The 16865-nt window shown below is 42.0% G+C and overlaps 1 protein-coding gene across 12 annotated transcripts in view; it reads right to left on the bottom strand.

The window, feature by feature from the left end:
• LOC147157788 (CUB and sushi domain-containing protein 3-like) overlaps positions 1-16865 on the bottom strand; it is a 321354-nt gene that overhangs the window by 15091 nt on the left and 289398 nt on the right. For 9 of the 12 annotated variants that reach the window (XM_086061991.1, XM_086061989.1, XM_086061992.1 and 6 more), the window contains 12 exons: positions 13927-14007; positions 12507-12620; positions 12234-12422; positions 11898-12056; positions 9971-10159; positions 9130-9315; positions 8857-9051; positions 8588-8761; positions 5563-5736; positions 3461-3646; positions 2693-2878; positions 2151-2324 (listed from right to left, as the gene is read on the bottom strand). In XM_086061991.1, the coding sequence (XP_085918117.1) occupies positions 2151-2324; positions 2693-2878; positions 3461-3646; positions 5563-5736; positions 8588-8761; positions 8857-9051; positions 9130-9315; positions 9971-10159; positions 11898-12056; positions 12234-12422; positions 12507-12620; positions 13927-14007 (2007 nt within the window). The remainder of the gene's footprint in view (positions 1-2150; positions 2325-2692; positions 2879-3460; positions 3647-5562; positions 5737-8587; positions 8762-8856; positions 9052-9129; positions 9316-9970; positions 10160-11897; positions 12057-12233; positions 12423-12506; positions 12621-13926; positions 14008-16865) is intronic. The other 3 variants (XM_086061995.1, XM_086061994.1, XM_086061993.1) reach the window with 3 other exon arrangements.

Raw genomic sequence — 16865 nt, forward strand, 5'->3', positions numbered from 1 at the left:
TGATGGCCCCTCATATGAAAATATAAAACTCAAGTACACCTTACAAGTGTGCGCGCGTTCGAACACTTAAATTGAGGCTGAAGTGTGTGTTTGTGTGTGTGCATGCGCGAGAGTGAGTGTGTGATCTTGTCCTTGGAGAACTGCGCGGTCAGCAAATTGCGCCTGACAAATGTGTGTGCATGCTTTCCGACATCACGCAGACACACACAGACAATTTCATTGATGTATGTTACTTTATTGCTGCTGTTGCTTTACTACACGACTTGGCATTCACACGTCCACCAAAACAATACAGTTTGGCGCTAACAAAGTCAGCTGGTCATCTCGACATAAGTGGAACATTTATCATTGTCGCATATATATTTATTTATTTATTCTTTGGGGGCTGGGGGGAATAAATTATTAAATTCAAGTTTGTTTGTTGTTCAAAAAGTCCTACTAATATTTTCATCATTTACATGCTTACAATTCAAACTTAATTTTTCCAGTTAAGTTGTTTTCCTTGAAAAATGTAAACATAATTCTTATGACATTAGGACAATTCTAGTAAAATGTTCTTTCTTTTAAAATGTTAGTTTTTCTTGTAACAATATTACTAGATTTTTTTTCCTCGTATAATTTGAATGTTATTCTCGCAATAGGACTTTTTTGCTGAAAAATTTAATTTTGCTCTAGTAGTGCTCATTCAAATGTCAAATCCAGTAAAAACGTTTCTTGTGAAATTCTTTTTCCTTACATTTTTACCTGAGTTTCATTCGTTTTCTTATAAAATTGCATCTTTTTCTTGAAAGATGTTGACAGTCTTGCTTGTTTTCAGCAAAATATTAACTGTTTTCTTGCTAATTATGACTTTGTAAGAATTTGGCATAGCATTGACGTAGCATTGTGAATTTATTGTTATTTTGTGTGTGCAAAATTAAAACTTTTTTCTTAAATTTTTTTAGGTTCTCATAAAAATCTGACTTTTTTTAAAACGTTTTTTTTTTAAAACATTGTAGAATTTGGAATTTATTTTCATTTCTATTTAAACTTTTGAGTGACTTTTTAAAACTACCGGCGCGACTTTATTTATTAAAACTTTTGCCCAAGTAAAATTACATATATTTTTAACTTAATTGTCATCATAGTAATATGACTTTCTTCTCTCACAATAATCTGACGTTTTGTCTCATCTACCTCAGACACAAAAATCAGCAATTATTGGTATTCTATATATACTCACCAGTACACACAAATGAGGATGCAACATACATGAAAGGATAACAAGCTAAAATGCTAATAATGCTAAGCTAAGGCTAACTGATCTAATTGAAGGCGTTATTGAGGGATGATGATGTCAAGACATTGCTAAGCTTCCAATTCAATTGTTCTTGTGTTAATTTATTTGGTATATTGATGGCTATGGTATATTGTATGTACAAATCATCGAGTTCTCCCATTACTATACATTGGTTTAGCAAAAACAGTCCCATGAAAAGCTCAAACTATCCATTCACATTATTGTTTATCATTTGTCACTGACATCATCAGTCAGCATGCAGAACAGCCAATGAAAAAGTATCCATTAATTCCATTAAATGAAAGCCGAAACACTCAGTCAGGCAACTTCTGGGGCCGAATTGCATTTTTCATTTTCAGGGCCAAAGATATGATTTGCATTCCAACATAGATTTTTTTTTTCTTGCTTGAGTGCATTTTTGTTTGCTTTACGAGCGATATGAACACAACTGCGCCAAGTATATTCACATCCATTCATTATGCAGGTGCATTAAGTACTATTGCATGTGAATAGAAATTTAGGCTCGCTGGGGGATTTTTTTTATATAAAATGTGATACAGTCTAAATAATAGCACTGAAACGTTGCTTTTGAGGTTAATTAAAAGCTTACATATTTTTTAGTTATGAACAACCTCCACTGTGCCATTATTTAGCTGCAATTGAGGCTAAACATTTAAAAACAACTGTTAAGGACACACTGAAAAGAGCATTGATTAAAAGTTGCAACGTTATGATAATAAACCTTTAGTCAGAATTTTTTATTTAGTCTTGTGAGCATAGTATGCATCTGATATACTGTATTTTTAATGAGTTAATCCATAATAATCATTTACATCTGTTGTATGTGCCGTGTGCATATTTCCTAATTTACCAGAGCAGAAGGGCATGGGGGCGCTCCACATCCCGTTGAGCTGACACATCCTGGACGACTCCCCCTTTAGCTGCCTGCCGCCCAGGCAGGAGTATCGAACCGTCGAACCAAACGTAAACTTATCTCCGCTCAGCACGCCGTTCGGGGGAGAGCCGGGGTGGCCGCAGTCAACAACTTAAATAGGGGGAGAGAAGAGAGAGAGAGAGAGAGAGAGAGAGAGAGAGAGAGAGAGAGAGAGAGAGAGAGAGAGCTGTAAAGAAGCTGAAGGCAATACATTGACATGAGTTGTGTTCATTTTGACGGTGAGTGAAAACAAAAGGAGCAGGGGTCAGAATATTTGCATACACCGTTCACATGGAAGCTTGAAGTAATCAATTTTTAAATGTTTTAAATTGTGTACTATTATGAGAAATAGTGGTAAGTGTCTTGTCTCCCCCCATATTACACAGTTGGTTTTTTTTTATGAGATTTTTTTTTTAGACTAGCCATTTCTCCATTTCCATAACCTTGAACGGCTAGCGCTGTAGTCGTGCCTCCCTCACCGATGCATTCTGGGAGTGGCTTGTCCCACTGTCCGGTGGGCTGACAGCTCAGGACGGGCGAGCCGAACAGATAGTAGCCCGGGTTGCAGTCATAGAACACCACCGTGCCGAAGGTGAAGTTGCCATGCTCGATTTTGCTTTGGCGGATGGAGTTGGCCGGGATGCCGGGGTCCGAACAGTTGACCACTACAGACACAAACACACACAGACCAAGGCATGTGTTATTTGGCATTAACCTGACAGGCTCATTTCTCCTCCCCTTTCATTAACTCTTAAAAAAAACATTGTATGTTTAACTCAAGGAAAGCAAAATACTTTGAATTGACTTAGACTTCTTGAATATTAATTTGATTAAATTATCTTCTTTGATACAGAGATGGATTTATTTATTTATTTTTGTCATTTTTTTGGTGGGGGGGGTCTCAGCCTTGGCCACCGGGGGCAGCATGATACATGCAAACATATACACAAAGAAGAGGGTCACAACTGCTTAAGTTGTTCAAATCTCCTTTGCTTAAACTGCAACATCAATGCTAGAATTATGGCGTTTTGCAGTGTGAATTAGCATTAAGCTAACATACTTTCATCAGACGAACTAAATGTAGTTTAGACAAATACAAACCGTGCAACCCACTTTGTTTTATGTTTAAATTGACCGTAACTGGGAGTAGTCATTTGGCCACCCTTAACTACAATTGTAAGGATTAAGTTAAAATTCTATGCGTACGATGAAGTTGATAAGTACAGTTAGGGGTGAATACACTCAACTTTTCTCCCCACCTTTACACGTTGGCGGCGGGTGGCTCCACTGGCGGTTGGCTTGGCAGTGGGCGCGGGCCGGCCCCTCCATCTCGTAGCCCCGGTTGCACACGAAGCTGACCACGTCGTTGAGGTTGAAGCCGTTCCCCACCGTGCGGCCGTAGATTGGGCTGCCCGGGTGGCCGCAGCTGATGGCTGAAGGGGAAGAAGGACACAACGTGTGTCGAAATGTCCCTTTAATAATATATTTCCACAAATAATTAGCTTCTGTACTGTATATTTTGTCTACTTATTTGACTTAACTTTATGTGAAATTTGAATTGAAGTTTATGATCATTGAACGTTTTCTTTTGGGTTTTTTCCAATACTTCCTACGTATATCCCGAAGTAAGTACGTTTATCTTACTTCAGAATGTCCAAATAAAGCAAGCGGCTAGCAGCAAGTGTTGTTGTTGTGGAGACACGCTGTTGATTCAGAAGCACGCCATAAATGTTGGAGCTTTTCATTAAACATTACTCCATTTTCTCCTTCGATTACGTGATTGATTCCTCGGCGAGAAAAACAAATTATACGGCTTGAGGAACTGATGTCTGGAAGAACATAAAAAAAAGAAAGAAAAAAGGCTCACATGCCGCTGATTCATAGACATTCATCTCCTTCATCAGTACACAGCGGCTGAAGGCCTCACGGGCAATTTACGGATGTCATTTCAGGAAATATCGTCCCTCGCCACCTCCTTGGTGTTGGTTTTGAGTGTCCTGCTGTTTGGCGTGGTAATTATTCATCCCTTAGCTTGATTCAATGGCGCTGCTTAAAAAGTTTGCGCGCTGACGAGGCTATTTTTGACGTTCGCACGAGGAGACAGTTGGAGAGAGGAAGCGGAGGGGGGGGACGATGGGACGGGGAAGGAAACGAGCGAGGAATGCTGACGAGAGAGGACGGGAAAGAATGAGATGCTTTTTTTTAATTAATCAGGGAGAATCAGATGTTTGTGCGTACAAATTTCATCTAACAACATCGGACACACATCGATGTGTGTGCGCCACTAATCTCCATAATTACTGGATCATTTGCCTACAAAATTATTTTTTGCCTGGAGATTTCTTGCATAAACAAGTTCCATAAAAATGTTGCACGAAGGACAAATTCATTAAACTTTTCAAAATCAGATTTGCCTTTGGGCCGGTTTTCAAAGTCGCAGCAGGTCTCCAAAATTATGGAAAATCATCAGGGCCCTGAACCCCCGCTAAGAAGTTAACATAACCACCATGAGAATTTTTGGTGGATAAAAATGAATAATTCAACCTTATCATTTATGATCCTAATATGACCTTAACCCGTTCAAACCCAAAAACATGTTAACACGTTTTTTAATACTTCAGTTGCAAAATCGTATTTGTTTTTTTTAATGCAAGAGCATACAGAAGGCTTTAATGCAGCTTCTGACATGGCTCAAAGCAATAGTAGCTTTAAAAAAACAAAACAGCCAACAGGTGTCAGCAGAGTATAAGAGATCAACCAGGGCCATGTTGCTACAAGCTGTTTTTGATACTGTTTTCACCAGGAATATGAATATTGATGAAACTTAGCTGTATTCTAATGCTAATTGCTACAAAACGGAAACAGGTACAAATATACTTTTTTCCCCCTGATAAACGAAAAGACTCATCTTTCTTTTGGTAGGTTCCATGTTTTTATAGCAATAGAACACAATATTCTGTGGGCCTGGCAAAATCTGTCAAAATCCAGTAAAACAGCCGGGAGCAAAGGGGATTGCTTCAGTGAAAATGGCTGCGGGTGAATGAGTTAATTTAAATTCACTTATCAACCCAAACAAATTACTTTTAAAAATGACAACACAATTCATGGAAACTATTTAGCGGACCACCAAGTGTGCAGCGCAGTGAGTGCGCCGAGCGTCGCATGAGGATGCTCCTTATTGAACAGATGGGACATAATGTGATAATGAAGCCTCCACTGTGGGCGCGATGTATACATAGCGGCGTTGTTGTCTTAAAAGCTCGGTGGCCGTTTGGCTCAAAAGGTTGTCATGGAGACAGCGCCGCCGAGGCGCCTGATGATCTTCATCATTTGTTTCCCATGTCCTTACGTATGCAGATGGGAAGCTGGCCAGACCACTGGTTGTCCTGGAGACAGATTCGAACCGATGAGCCTATCAGCCGGAAGCCGGGCAGGCACTGGTACACCACTGTGTCGCGGTAACCGAAGTTCTCCCCGATCACTTGGCCGTTGACGATGCCCTCCGGGATGCCGCAGTGACCAGCTGCAACACAAAAGCAACACCGCGCACACACATGCTGGGAGAACTTAAAATAAATTCAAGGCTTATTTGCCGTGACAGTAGGGAACAGGGATTCAAGGCTGATGTGGTTTTAGAACAGGCGTGGCGAACCTATGGACTGTGCATTGATCGAATCAAACATTTGATCTTAATCTTTAAAAAAAAGTGTTTCACAAACACCATATTTTTGTCCCTTTAGTGCCACCATACGCCATTAGCTTTCGCCTTGAGGTACAACAGTAGATTTATTCGCCTTTGCCTTTCAGACAAGACTCACTGAAGCGGGACATTGTTCATAGTGTGTTCGCACAGCCATTTTGGACATTTTGATTGGCCAACTTGGTCCACCTGATTTGACTGAAAATGTACCTTCCTACCTTGCTGACTTGTGAAGATTTCAGATCAATTTTGAGAACTACCCTCGGAAAATGCTGGTCTTTTGGTGACTCGGAGACCTCAAAATAAGTCACCAGATTCAAGAGCATTCTGTATTCTGGCTCCAGTAATCTAGAGATATGTTTTAATCTCCATTTAAGACTTTGTTTTTACACTCTGACATTGAATGCTTTGGCCTGTTTTACTGCCGCTTCTCCTCTGCTTCTCCACTTTCCATTGTCATCCTCTGATCTGCCCAAGAATTCTGAGGCTAAAATCCGGTTATCTCCCCCCACATATTGCCCAAAGTAAATTAGGCTTGGTGTCAACTCAACTGTGACCAACAATGTGGACACGCGATATAGAAAATGGATGGATAGATGACTAAAACAGCTCCTGATGGGTTCATTCTGCACCTCTATTTTGAAGCCTCTCTGCAAGCAATCATCACGCTGCACAAATCTAAAGTCAAAGAACGCAAAACAAGCCTTTATAAACTATTAGAGATTCTGTGAGGAACCTCAATTCTTTATCGGTTTAAAAAGGCTCAGATGGTCAATTGGCCCGCAAGCATTTCCACAGATGCAGCGCAGTCCTTTGTGTTGTTTCCAGGAGAAGAAAAAAAAACAACGAAGGCGCACATGTTCTTTTGAAGATGGGTTGCCTAATTGGATTGGGATTCTTGTCCTTTTCAACTCCCGCGATCACATTCGATTCCCTCAGTTGCGCGCAAGGCAGCTAATGAAAGACGATGAAACGCATTGTTTACAAAGGATTTCTCTCAGTCAGATTCGATGATTGCGACGTGTCAATTTGGACGATTGGCATCGGCTTCATTTGACATGTGTTCGGCAGGATAACTAATAAGTTCCCGTGTGTTTTGATCTTGATTGAACATGAGAGGCCCGGGGGTTGCGCAATTTCAAGAGTTTAGGAAAGGCTGATCTCGATGTGCCGCGCCCTGGAGTCCTAAATATGAAGCATCAAACAGTTGCATTGCCTTTCCCAAACTTTTTTTGTCGCGCACCCGCCTTCAACACTTGAGCGCCATAAAGAGACACGGCTTGAGTATTACTGTAGAGCTCCAGCTGCCTCTACACTCATGTAGTTATGACTAGTCACCATGTCCCATTATTTTGCTTGGGAACTGCCAAACTGGTACAAGCACCCCTCCGGGAAAGGTGTGAAATTAAAAGTGTAATGGCTAACAACGACTCATGTGTTTTGATCGGGAAAAAAAGGGGAACATGGCACTTGGCAAGAAAAAAAAAAAAGGAAATGGAATTTAGCATTACAGCTAGCTGCTACTACAATATATTCATGTAGTTGGTGCTAGTTAACTTTTCCTTTTATTAAGTGTAAACCCCATCCAGGGGGTGATTGAAAGCATGATTGCAGTTTGCTATAATAATAATAATAATCATAATGCTGTGTGTTTTGAACATGATTAAACATGAGCGGGCTAAACCATCCTAGCCCTCTCATGATCAAAAACACATGAAAAATTATTAGCACCAGTTCTTTCGGGACATCTAAGGGGGTGCGCGGTTTGAAAAAAATCTGGGAAATATTGCATCTAGAAAACAAAGACGCACAAACTGTATTGAGTATTAAAGCCCTAGCTGTTTATTTACGCATACAGTTATGACTAATTAGCAATTCCAAACTGTGATGCGTGCACGTCTTCGGGGTTGTGTGAAATTAAAAATGTAATAGCAGTTTGATATAATAACAAATCATTTGTAATGTGTTTTGATCATGATTAAACACCAGAGGGGCTGCGAAGGCAGCAATAACTCTGTCGGGACGTCGAGACGAGTGTGTAGCTAAAAAAATAAATAATAATAATTAGAAAAAATGCACCTTGCAACGTTGGAGTGTCACAAAGTTTCTGGAATATTCTTCGAAAGTCATTATAAGTCAGGCAAATGTCAACTTGGCTTGAACACGGTCTCTAATCTGCAAATAAACATTACATCCAGAGTCAAATCACGTAAAACACTTTCAAGTGCTTTTTTTTTTCTCCCTCCTCGCCTCTCGGAGTCGGCCGTGTGAGCGTAAACCACCAAGGACAAGAGAGGCTTTTCTTCCAGGTAAATTCAATTTCTTTTTTTCCTTTGTATTTATCTTTAGCTAAGCCTTTTTCAGAGTGGGGGAAAAAAAATGCACTGGTATTGAATCTAAATGTTGTTTATGTGGCACCTAACAGCTCTTGGGTGCCATAACATCTGTCAGTGCCTGGCGTTTTTTTTTTTTTTTTGCTGTACAGAAAAAATGAGGCTTTCTTGCGAGGTCAAGGCCAGAAGGAAGCAGCTGTGGAAGCAGATGAAGGTGGTGGTGGGGTGGAGGGGTCATCTCAACTACCTTTAATACTCGTCCTCATTAGACAGCCAAGAAACATACAAGTTTCTTGGCAAGGGAGAGCTTTCTGTACTAATTAGCGTTTACATCCACGTACCTAAACAGCGCGACTCGGTTCCGCTCCACAGCCCGGATGACAGGCACTCCCTGACGGCCGAGCCCACGAGCATGAAGCCGGCGTCGCAGGCGAAGATGGCCGTCGCCCCGAAGGTCGTCTGCGTGCCGATCTTCTTGCCGCTGGGCGGGGACGGCAGCTCGCCGCAGGAGATGACTGACAAAGACAAAGCGCAGATATAAGCAATTGCTGCAAGACAAAATCTGAAAGACAAGTAACTCTGCTGTCCATAATCTAAAACCATGACTCACTCTGACAGTGCGGCCTCTCATTCTTCCAACTCCACGCGCCATTGGGGAGGCACTGGATGTGAGCGGGTCCTAAGCGGTAGTAGCCCGGGTCGCAGGTGAACACGATGCGGGTCCTGTACTCGTAGTGCGAGCCGTTCACGATCCTCCAGCGGCCGTGCTCCAGGGAGAAGGAGCCGATACTGGGGCACACCACCACTACAACGGACAGACCCGTGGAAAAAAAGTATCGTGACAAGCTGCGGTTACGCCAAGTGGGTTTTTGGTTGCGCCAACCTGAGCACCGCGGGATCTTGTTGTGGTTGCTCCACGTCCCGTCGGGCTGGCAGATGGCGGACGTCAGCTCTTTGCTGGAGAGCCTGTAGCCGTCGTTGCAGAAGTAGGAGACTCGCGTTCCCACCGAGTAGTCGGCTGTTAGGACGCCGCCGTTTGTCGGCGCCTTGGGGGCTCCGCACGAGACAGCTTGGGGAGGACAGAGAGGCGCAGACACACGGCGGATCAGATGTGGATTTAATGCATCGTTTATGTCTTTCAAGCATGTTGGTTTGATGTGTTCTTTGGTTGGGATAAAAACAGATGGTACAGGATGAGAATGTACATCCTGCTCAGTTCACTTTTTATGTATGTTTTACTTAAATCAGAATTGAAGTTAGTTAAAAATCTACTTTTTTTTTTACCAAGTTTTACCATGCTAATCCTTAATGGGCAAGTTCACCCCAAAAATTTCTTTACAATATGCTTTAAGTGTGAATAATAGTTTGTTTGTGGAATATGAGTTAAGCAGCAAAATTCACCCGTTATTTTCCATTTCGGGGAGAGTCCATTTTGCCACAAGCTGTCGGCTCAGGGTTCGGGTGACGAGCAATCACGGCTCAGCAGATGGTCGCTACCCGAGGCCTGAGCAACTGTGATGTCATTTTCGGTCGAAAGCAAGTGGCAAAATGGCCGACTAGCGGAACAAGGGCGCCTTCGAGTGGTACATGAAAGAATCACTGCTTACATTTGAATTACTATCTAAAACATTTATTTATGTTTCATTTTATCTGCAATACATTGTAATTGAATCATTATTTACCATGATGTTTTCCCCCCAACAGTGTTAATCTCAGATACACACCTTGGCACGCAGGCACCGGCGAGTCCCAGGCATGGTGGCCGAGCGGCGTGCGGCGGCAGGTGGCCGTGGCGTTGCCGACCAGGCGGTAGCCGCGGTCGCACGCCCAGCGTACCACGCTGTTGACGTGGCCGCCGGTCTGCGATGAGATGGAGCCGTGCAGCGGCGAATCCGGCGTGGAGCAGTACAGGGCTGCGCAGAACGATTCCAAAAAGTGACGGGTTGCGGAAACGGGAACGACTCGCAGGGAAGCATGTTAATAAAAACATTGCAAGCAGCTGCTAACAACCTTGAAACGTATTGTCATTAACATCGTAACACTCTGCAATGACGCCAATAGGTTAACTGCTAAATTGTGTCTAAGACTTTCTTTCGCTTGGACCATCAGCTTTTTGTTGCCCCTTTTTGATTTTATACTTGAAATAAGTCCCTTTGGGGCTTGTTTCACAGTTGGTTTTGTCACATGCCAGTTGTTACCAATTAAAACTTCACCTCAGTGTGTAATTTCTAACCTAAACAGAAGCTTGCTTAGGAGCGGCTGACGTCATAAAAAGATCAAGATGATAGTGGCGGAATAATTAAAACGCTGGAGTTCAAGTCTCTCTGCAGGTTGCATAGCCTGAAGTCTGCTGGAAGGCATCTTACTTGTATTTACAGGGGAGTTTACTCACTAACGCCAAACCTTAACAGCAACACCGAGTCAAAATAGAATGCCCAGAATATCACTCCCCACCGTGAACCCAGACCAATACATAACAAATACACTTTAAAGACCTTGTAAAGTGAATTCGGATTTGTTTCTAAAATACATTACATACTTATGTTTGAGGTAACTGCTGAAAATATGCAAAGACTGATAAACTATGTTGTACTCAATTGTAGAGAGATTTTTTTTTCACCTTTTCAGGTTTCGGGATTGTTTTGAGCGTGACTCATTATCAGCTGTGAGTGTGAACCCTATATTAAATAGAGAAACACGGAAGACTAATTAGGCACATTTCTTCTTCTTTTTTTTTTTATCCAACTAGACAGTCAATGTGTGGACCAGGGCTTTGGGCTGGCGTAGCCATTTTTGACTGCCTCGTTGTTGTCCGTGAGAGTGCACGTCACGGAGAGAAGGCAGAAAGAGCGAGGAGGAAAAAAAATACATGTCGTAGTTGTAGTATTTGTTTGACATTTGACAGCTGAGCCGAAATCAGCGCATTCAATGGACACACATTTGAATTCAGAGAGAAGGGCTGGATTAAGACCAACTCCAAACCTAACCCGAACTGTTCCCTAATCCCAACCCTAATCCCAAAATGAGTTTAAAATTGACAGTGGGAGAAAGGGCTGCCTGTTTTTTATACATGACATCATTCCACATGAAAATCGGACATTTTATGTGTATAATTCAAATATTTCAGTCCAAAAGTCCAGCTCCGCTGGACCACATGAGTTACCAAGTGGGAACGCCACTGACATCTGCTCTGACTCTGACTGTCATTCATCGCGAACAAGAGCAGGAATTTAAAAGGTCGAAGGAACTAACCAGGTCATACAATTATAATTTCCCCCTCTACTGTCAAAAAAACTCCTTGAAAAAAAAAAACCATTACATGGGAAAAGGTCCTCAGTGGACAAAAAAGTTCTCGTCCAACTGTCCAAAAAACAGCACCATCTGTGCTCAGCAGGCTCCACTTGGACAGAGAGCGATCGTTACACAATATATTCTACCGCATGAGAGGCAGTCAGAAGTCAGGTTTATGTGCTCAAGTTATTTTTAATTGTCATATTTTGGGTTATTGTGTTGAGTTCCCTCTCACATTTGACAAATGTGATGTTCAAATTTATCTTGGGAACCATTCATCCTTCTGTCTGTCTCTTTTGATTATTTCCCATGCAATATGATAATGCTAATTAGTAGTAAAAATAAAGTTGGGATACATACTTTGGTACTCACCAACATAGCGAATTTTGAAGCCCCTCTTGTTGGTGCCGTGGTCTGATGACCAGCGCACCAAGAACTGGTGCCCAGATGTGGTGATGTTAAAGGGTGTCGGTAGGTCACCACTCAACGTGGCCAACGTTGGGTCGTTGGCGGACGGACCTGAGGTGTGAAAGAGGGGGAGGGGCTTCAGACATTTTATTGGGTGCAGAGTAGTCCCATTGGGGTACAAAATGGTTAACGTGACACACACTGTAATCAAAATAAAGGGGGTGTTGGGTTCGGTGCAGCAATTCATAAAAATAAAAAAATTCGATTGAGATTTTTTTTTTTTTTTACCATCAAAAATTTCCAACATGTCAAACTCTCTCTCTGTGTGAAAGCTTTCAAAGGTGATAGTGACGTTGTAGCCCTTCTCCACGCTGATGCTCCATGAACACATCTGCAGATTGGGATAGCTCTCAGGCCAACCGGGACTCAGGATGACACCTGACGAATCGTATCGGATGTCGTGGGCGGGACACTGAACTGTAGACAAAAGGAAAACAAGTTTGTATTTTACTGAAATGTTCTCATAGGTATGGTACTGTATATTGAAATCCAAGCAAAGACCTTGGCATGTTGGCGGCGGTGCATCCATCTGCAGCCGCTCTCCCAAGCGGCAGGTGAGAATATCGCTGCCGACCAATGAGAATCCAGGATGGCACTTGTACCTAATGATGTCACCTAAATGCCGTTAGGACACAAGGATAAGACAATGTGAAAGAGGTGATGACATCATGTATACGGTACATTTACCGGCCAATTCATTAAGTAGCTACAACTACACAACAGAAGATAGACTTTTTTTTGTAGTTTGTAGTGGTATACAACTACTTTGCATCATACCCTAAATTTTATACACATTTTAACATTGTGGACAAAAATGTGGGAGAATCCAAAGCTGTCTCATTAGTACTCAACTCAGGTCTGCAGTTGATGCTAGCCGTTAGCATAAACTGCAAACATAGTAGTCAATGACAAGTTATTTAAGTTGTATTATATTCAACAACGAATGTGAATTAAAAAAAGCCTTAGTCGACTGCTTATTTTAGCTGCTAGCATTAGCTATTTAACTGATAACCACCAAGTAATTTAGCCTCTTGTGGATTAATAGCGCTTGCCACTGACTGGCTAATGGTAATTGTTTTCTACAGCAAACAAAACTCTCTTCAACCTGTTAAGTTGCTAGTACTAGACTAGCTAACTAGCCATGGATGACAATTTTATCTGAAAAAAAAATCACAAAAGATGTATATTTAAAAAGCCATCGTCGATTACTATTATTACCCCCCCCGTCACGATCATTCGTCACTATCTCCCTAGCGGCTGACTGGCTTGCTTTTTGGCAAAAGTCAATTAAAATATCCCTTATCAGCTGGTATGTTATTTGCTTATCACTAACATTAGCCGATAACTTGCTAGCCGCAGACTTTTTATTTAATGCAATTAATTTCTTCAGCAAATGTGAATTGAAAATCTCTCATGAACTGATGTTAGCCCCAAGCATCAACCGCTAATTCCCAAGTTGCAGACTGGCTATAATTATTATTATTATTATTATTATTTTTTAACAACACATGGCTTAAAAAAAATCCTTGGATGCTACCCTTTTTTTGGGTTAAAAATTCGTTAACTCCTGTTACCCACTAGTCATTAACATTAGCTGCTGACTCTATAGCTACACTTTTTCTTTTCTTTTTATTCAGTTCATGCAAAAAGGCTTGTTTATGAGAGGCCAGCTTGAGTTGGTGTCAAAAACCCAACTATGTACGATTTTTAGTGGGGAAAGAATGTCTCTCGGAAACTGAGCATTGTTTTTTGTGTGTGACTTTTTTGATACAGTTTGTTTGTGATACTGTGGCCCGGCGAATTGTTTGCGCATCCTTTGAAAATAAATTGTCTTTTGTGGACTTCAGAGCGTCTCGTTTGCAGCCTGTCATCAAAGTGACATGTCTGGAGGCGTTTGAAAACGGACGGACAGACTGCTCACCTATCTCCAACTCGCCGTCCTCCATCAGCATGTCAGCGTTGAGCACCTCCGGAGGGGGCTGGCAGACCCTTAATTGGTAAGCTGGAAGACGGATGACGCACCACACCGGAAAGAAGAGCAGAGAGGAAAACATTTATGAATGTAGGAGGCACTGTAGGTTAGACCGCACCATTTATTTTGCTTTATGCTTTACTTAACCTCCCGATTGAACTCCTTATGTGCGTTTGGTTAGGTCAGCAAAGCAGCTAGAGTGGCCACACAAATACATTGCTTGTCTTGAATCATAAAAGGCAACAGCCACGGGGCTGAGAGGCTGTAATCGATACGACTGCATGACCATAGATCACTTAGTAACGTGGCGAGCCAGCGGGACAGGGAGAAAATACAGAGAGGGAGAGAGCCGAGGGCTGTAAGTCAGGTTGAAATGAACAATGAAAACGAGACCTGCCAATACGTAGCTGCTGCTCTCGTGCATATCAAAAGCATGCACATTCATGTGTGTGCATGAGATCCTCTAAGAGCAGCAATTGATCTCACTGATCTCAAAAACCTTTTCATAGCCACTTTCTTGTCTCGAGCTGACTTTATAGATTCAAGAGTTGTCAACAAACTACGCAACCCTGCTCTGGCCACACGCAATGGCGAAAACTAGAACGATTAGCAATTTAGCGTTGCCCATCTGTCTTGTGTACGTGGTTCGAATTTTGCAGCGATTCAACAATATCTCTCTGTCAGGCGAGCTTTTGAAAGACCCCAGAAAATAGCCAACCGGTCTCTGAAATGGCTGAGTTGCATCATAATGGCGGACTTTCTGTCTCTATTCAGGCATGGCTTCTTGATATATTTTTGTAGGTCTGCTCATGATAGACATGCCTACCTAGTGTCATGTGGAACAGACTTCAAGGGCTCACATTTGGTAGCAGTCAGACAAAATCTCTGGGGCAAGTTGGTCTTTCAAGGGCTCCAGGAAATTGACAAAATGACACTAATATGGCTTCTTAAAACCAAAATGACAGACTTCCTACAGTATACCTTTTAGGTATGGCTCCTTGAGAGTTTTTTGTGGGCTCCTCGTGATGGAATTCGATGATGCCAAGTTAAACTGTCTTCGATGACTACAATTTGGTAGTGATTGGACATAATCTCTAGGTCAAGTTCATTTGAGAAGGATCCCTGAAATTGCAGACTTCCTGTGTTATTTTGGATATAGGAATTGGAGATTTTTTTGTGGGTCTACCCATGATAAGCATGGCTATAGTTCATGTTGCTGAGTGAAACAGGATAAGTCGCTGGTGGACAAAATTTCTCGGACAAGTCCACCAATGAAGGATCCCTAAAAATGGGGGAAACAAAAAAAAAAATCACCCAAAAATGACAGCTTCAAACCAAAATGGCTAGTTCCCAGTGTTTGGAGTTCGGACCATGGTCTACAGCAGTGGTGGGCAAACTCGGTCCTCGAGGGCCGGAGTCCTGCAGATTTTGAAGGTTTCCCTCTTCCAATACAAGCTGATTCCAATTAACAGGATCGTTATCAGGCTTATGCAGAGCTTGCTGATGAGCTGATCATTAATCAGCTGTCTTGGAGAAGGGAAACATCCAAAACCTGCATGACACCGGCCCTCGAGGAGCGAGTTTGTCCACCCCTAATCTACTGAGACATTTTTTTTGTTGGTCTACTCATGATTGACATTTCAAGTTGTTTAGTCAAACTGCTTTTGGGGGGTAAATTCACAATGAAACTGGTCAAAATATTAGGTACACCCACACAATCTGTCGTACATATAAATGAAGTGGACCTTCACTTTTTTTGTGTGTGCACATAACGCTAACAAGCAGTGTCCTAATTTGCCACCATCTGCAAGCTATAGTATATAATCAGCAACCAGCTCGAAGAAAAAAACTCAAAACCCTCTAACAGATGGGACTGTTCCTTTTTTTTTTTTTGACAATCACAACCTACCAACATTATTCATGACATCTGTATGAAACAAGTACAAAAACCAAAACCAAAACATACACTTGCATGGAGGAGCGATCAACACAAACCTCTGGAAATATACAAATATGCTGCAAGGCGAGGAGAGAAGATCGTCATGTATATGTATGAATGTGTATGTGTGCACTCCAGTGTGAAAAACTGCTCTGTGAAGGGTAAACAGAGTCAGGAAAGTCACAAGAAATGATTACGTCTAATTAAAAATTCCACCCCGAAAGGCAACTTTTGTGGAGGAAGGAAAAAACGTCATCATATTTATCTCAGAGATAAATGTAACGTAATTCAAGAGAGAAACTTTGCGAATTTTAAAATGATGTTGAATGTGGTCCTCGAGCTACAAAACCACCACTCGACAATGCTATCTTAATAATAATTGTGCCCTCTTCATGGCCCAGCTTCTTGCCTTAAACGGGTAGTCGAGGATATTACAAAGTAGATATATAAATAGAGATGCAATGCATTTCAAATGTAATAATAAAATGGATATACTGTAACTTGTTGGCAATTGGGCAAATACATCGGTATTAACTACTTTGCTGCTTAAACGGGCAGTCTGTGGAAAGAAGCCCGGCAAGGTAGGTCAAATGACCCACACATTCTCGTAGCTTGTTGTCCAAATAGAGCATGGAAGCCTGAGGGGGGGGGGGGGGGGGGTAATTCTGTCAAGAGCTGGATGGTAGAGAATCTGACTTTTCTTGATGTTGATGTCAATTCTCAGGAGTTGGCAGCCTCTGACAAAAACATTCATGACGTTTTGAAGGTTGACTTCAAAGGGAGCGACTAATGCGTCGTCATCAGCGTATTGGAGCTCCATGACGGAGGATGTGAGCGCCTTGCTTTTTGTTCTCCATCTATTCACAGTGAATCAACCCTGTCCATGAGCTGGACTCCCACAGGCAGATTGGGGCTGGTCAGGTAGATGACGGTGGTGATGACGTTTTTA

This window comes from Leptonotus elevatus, chromosome 19 (assembly GCF_054856555.1).
Source record: "Leptonotus elevatus isolate MCC_2025b chromosome 19, RoL_Lele_1.0, whole genome shotgun sequence".
NCBI lineage: Eukaryota > Metazoa > Chordata > Actinopteri > Syngnathiformes > Syngnathidae > Leptonotus > Leptonotus elevatus.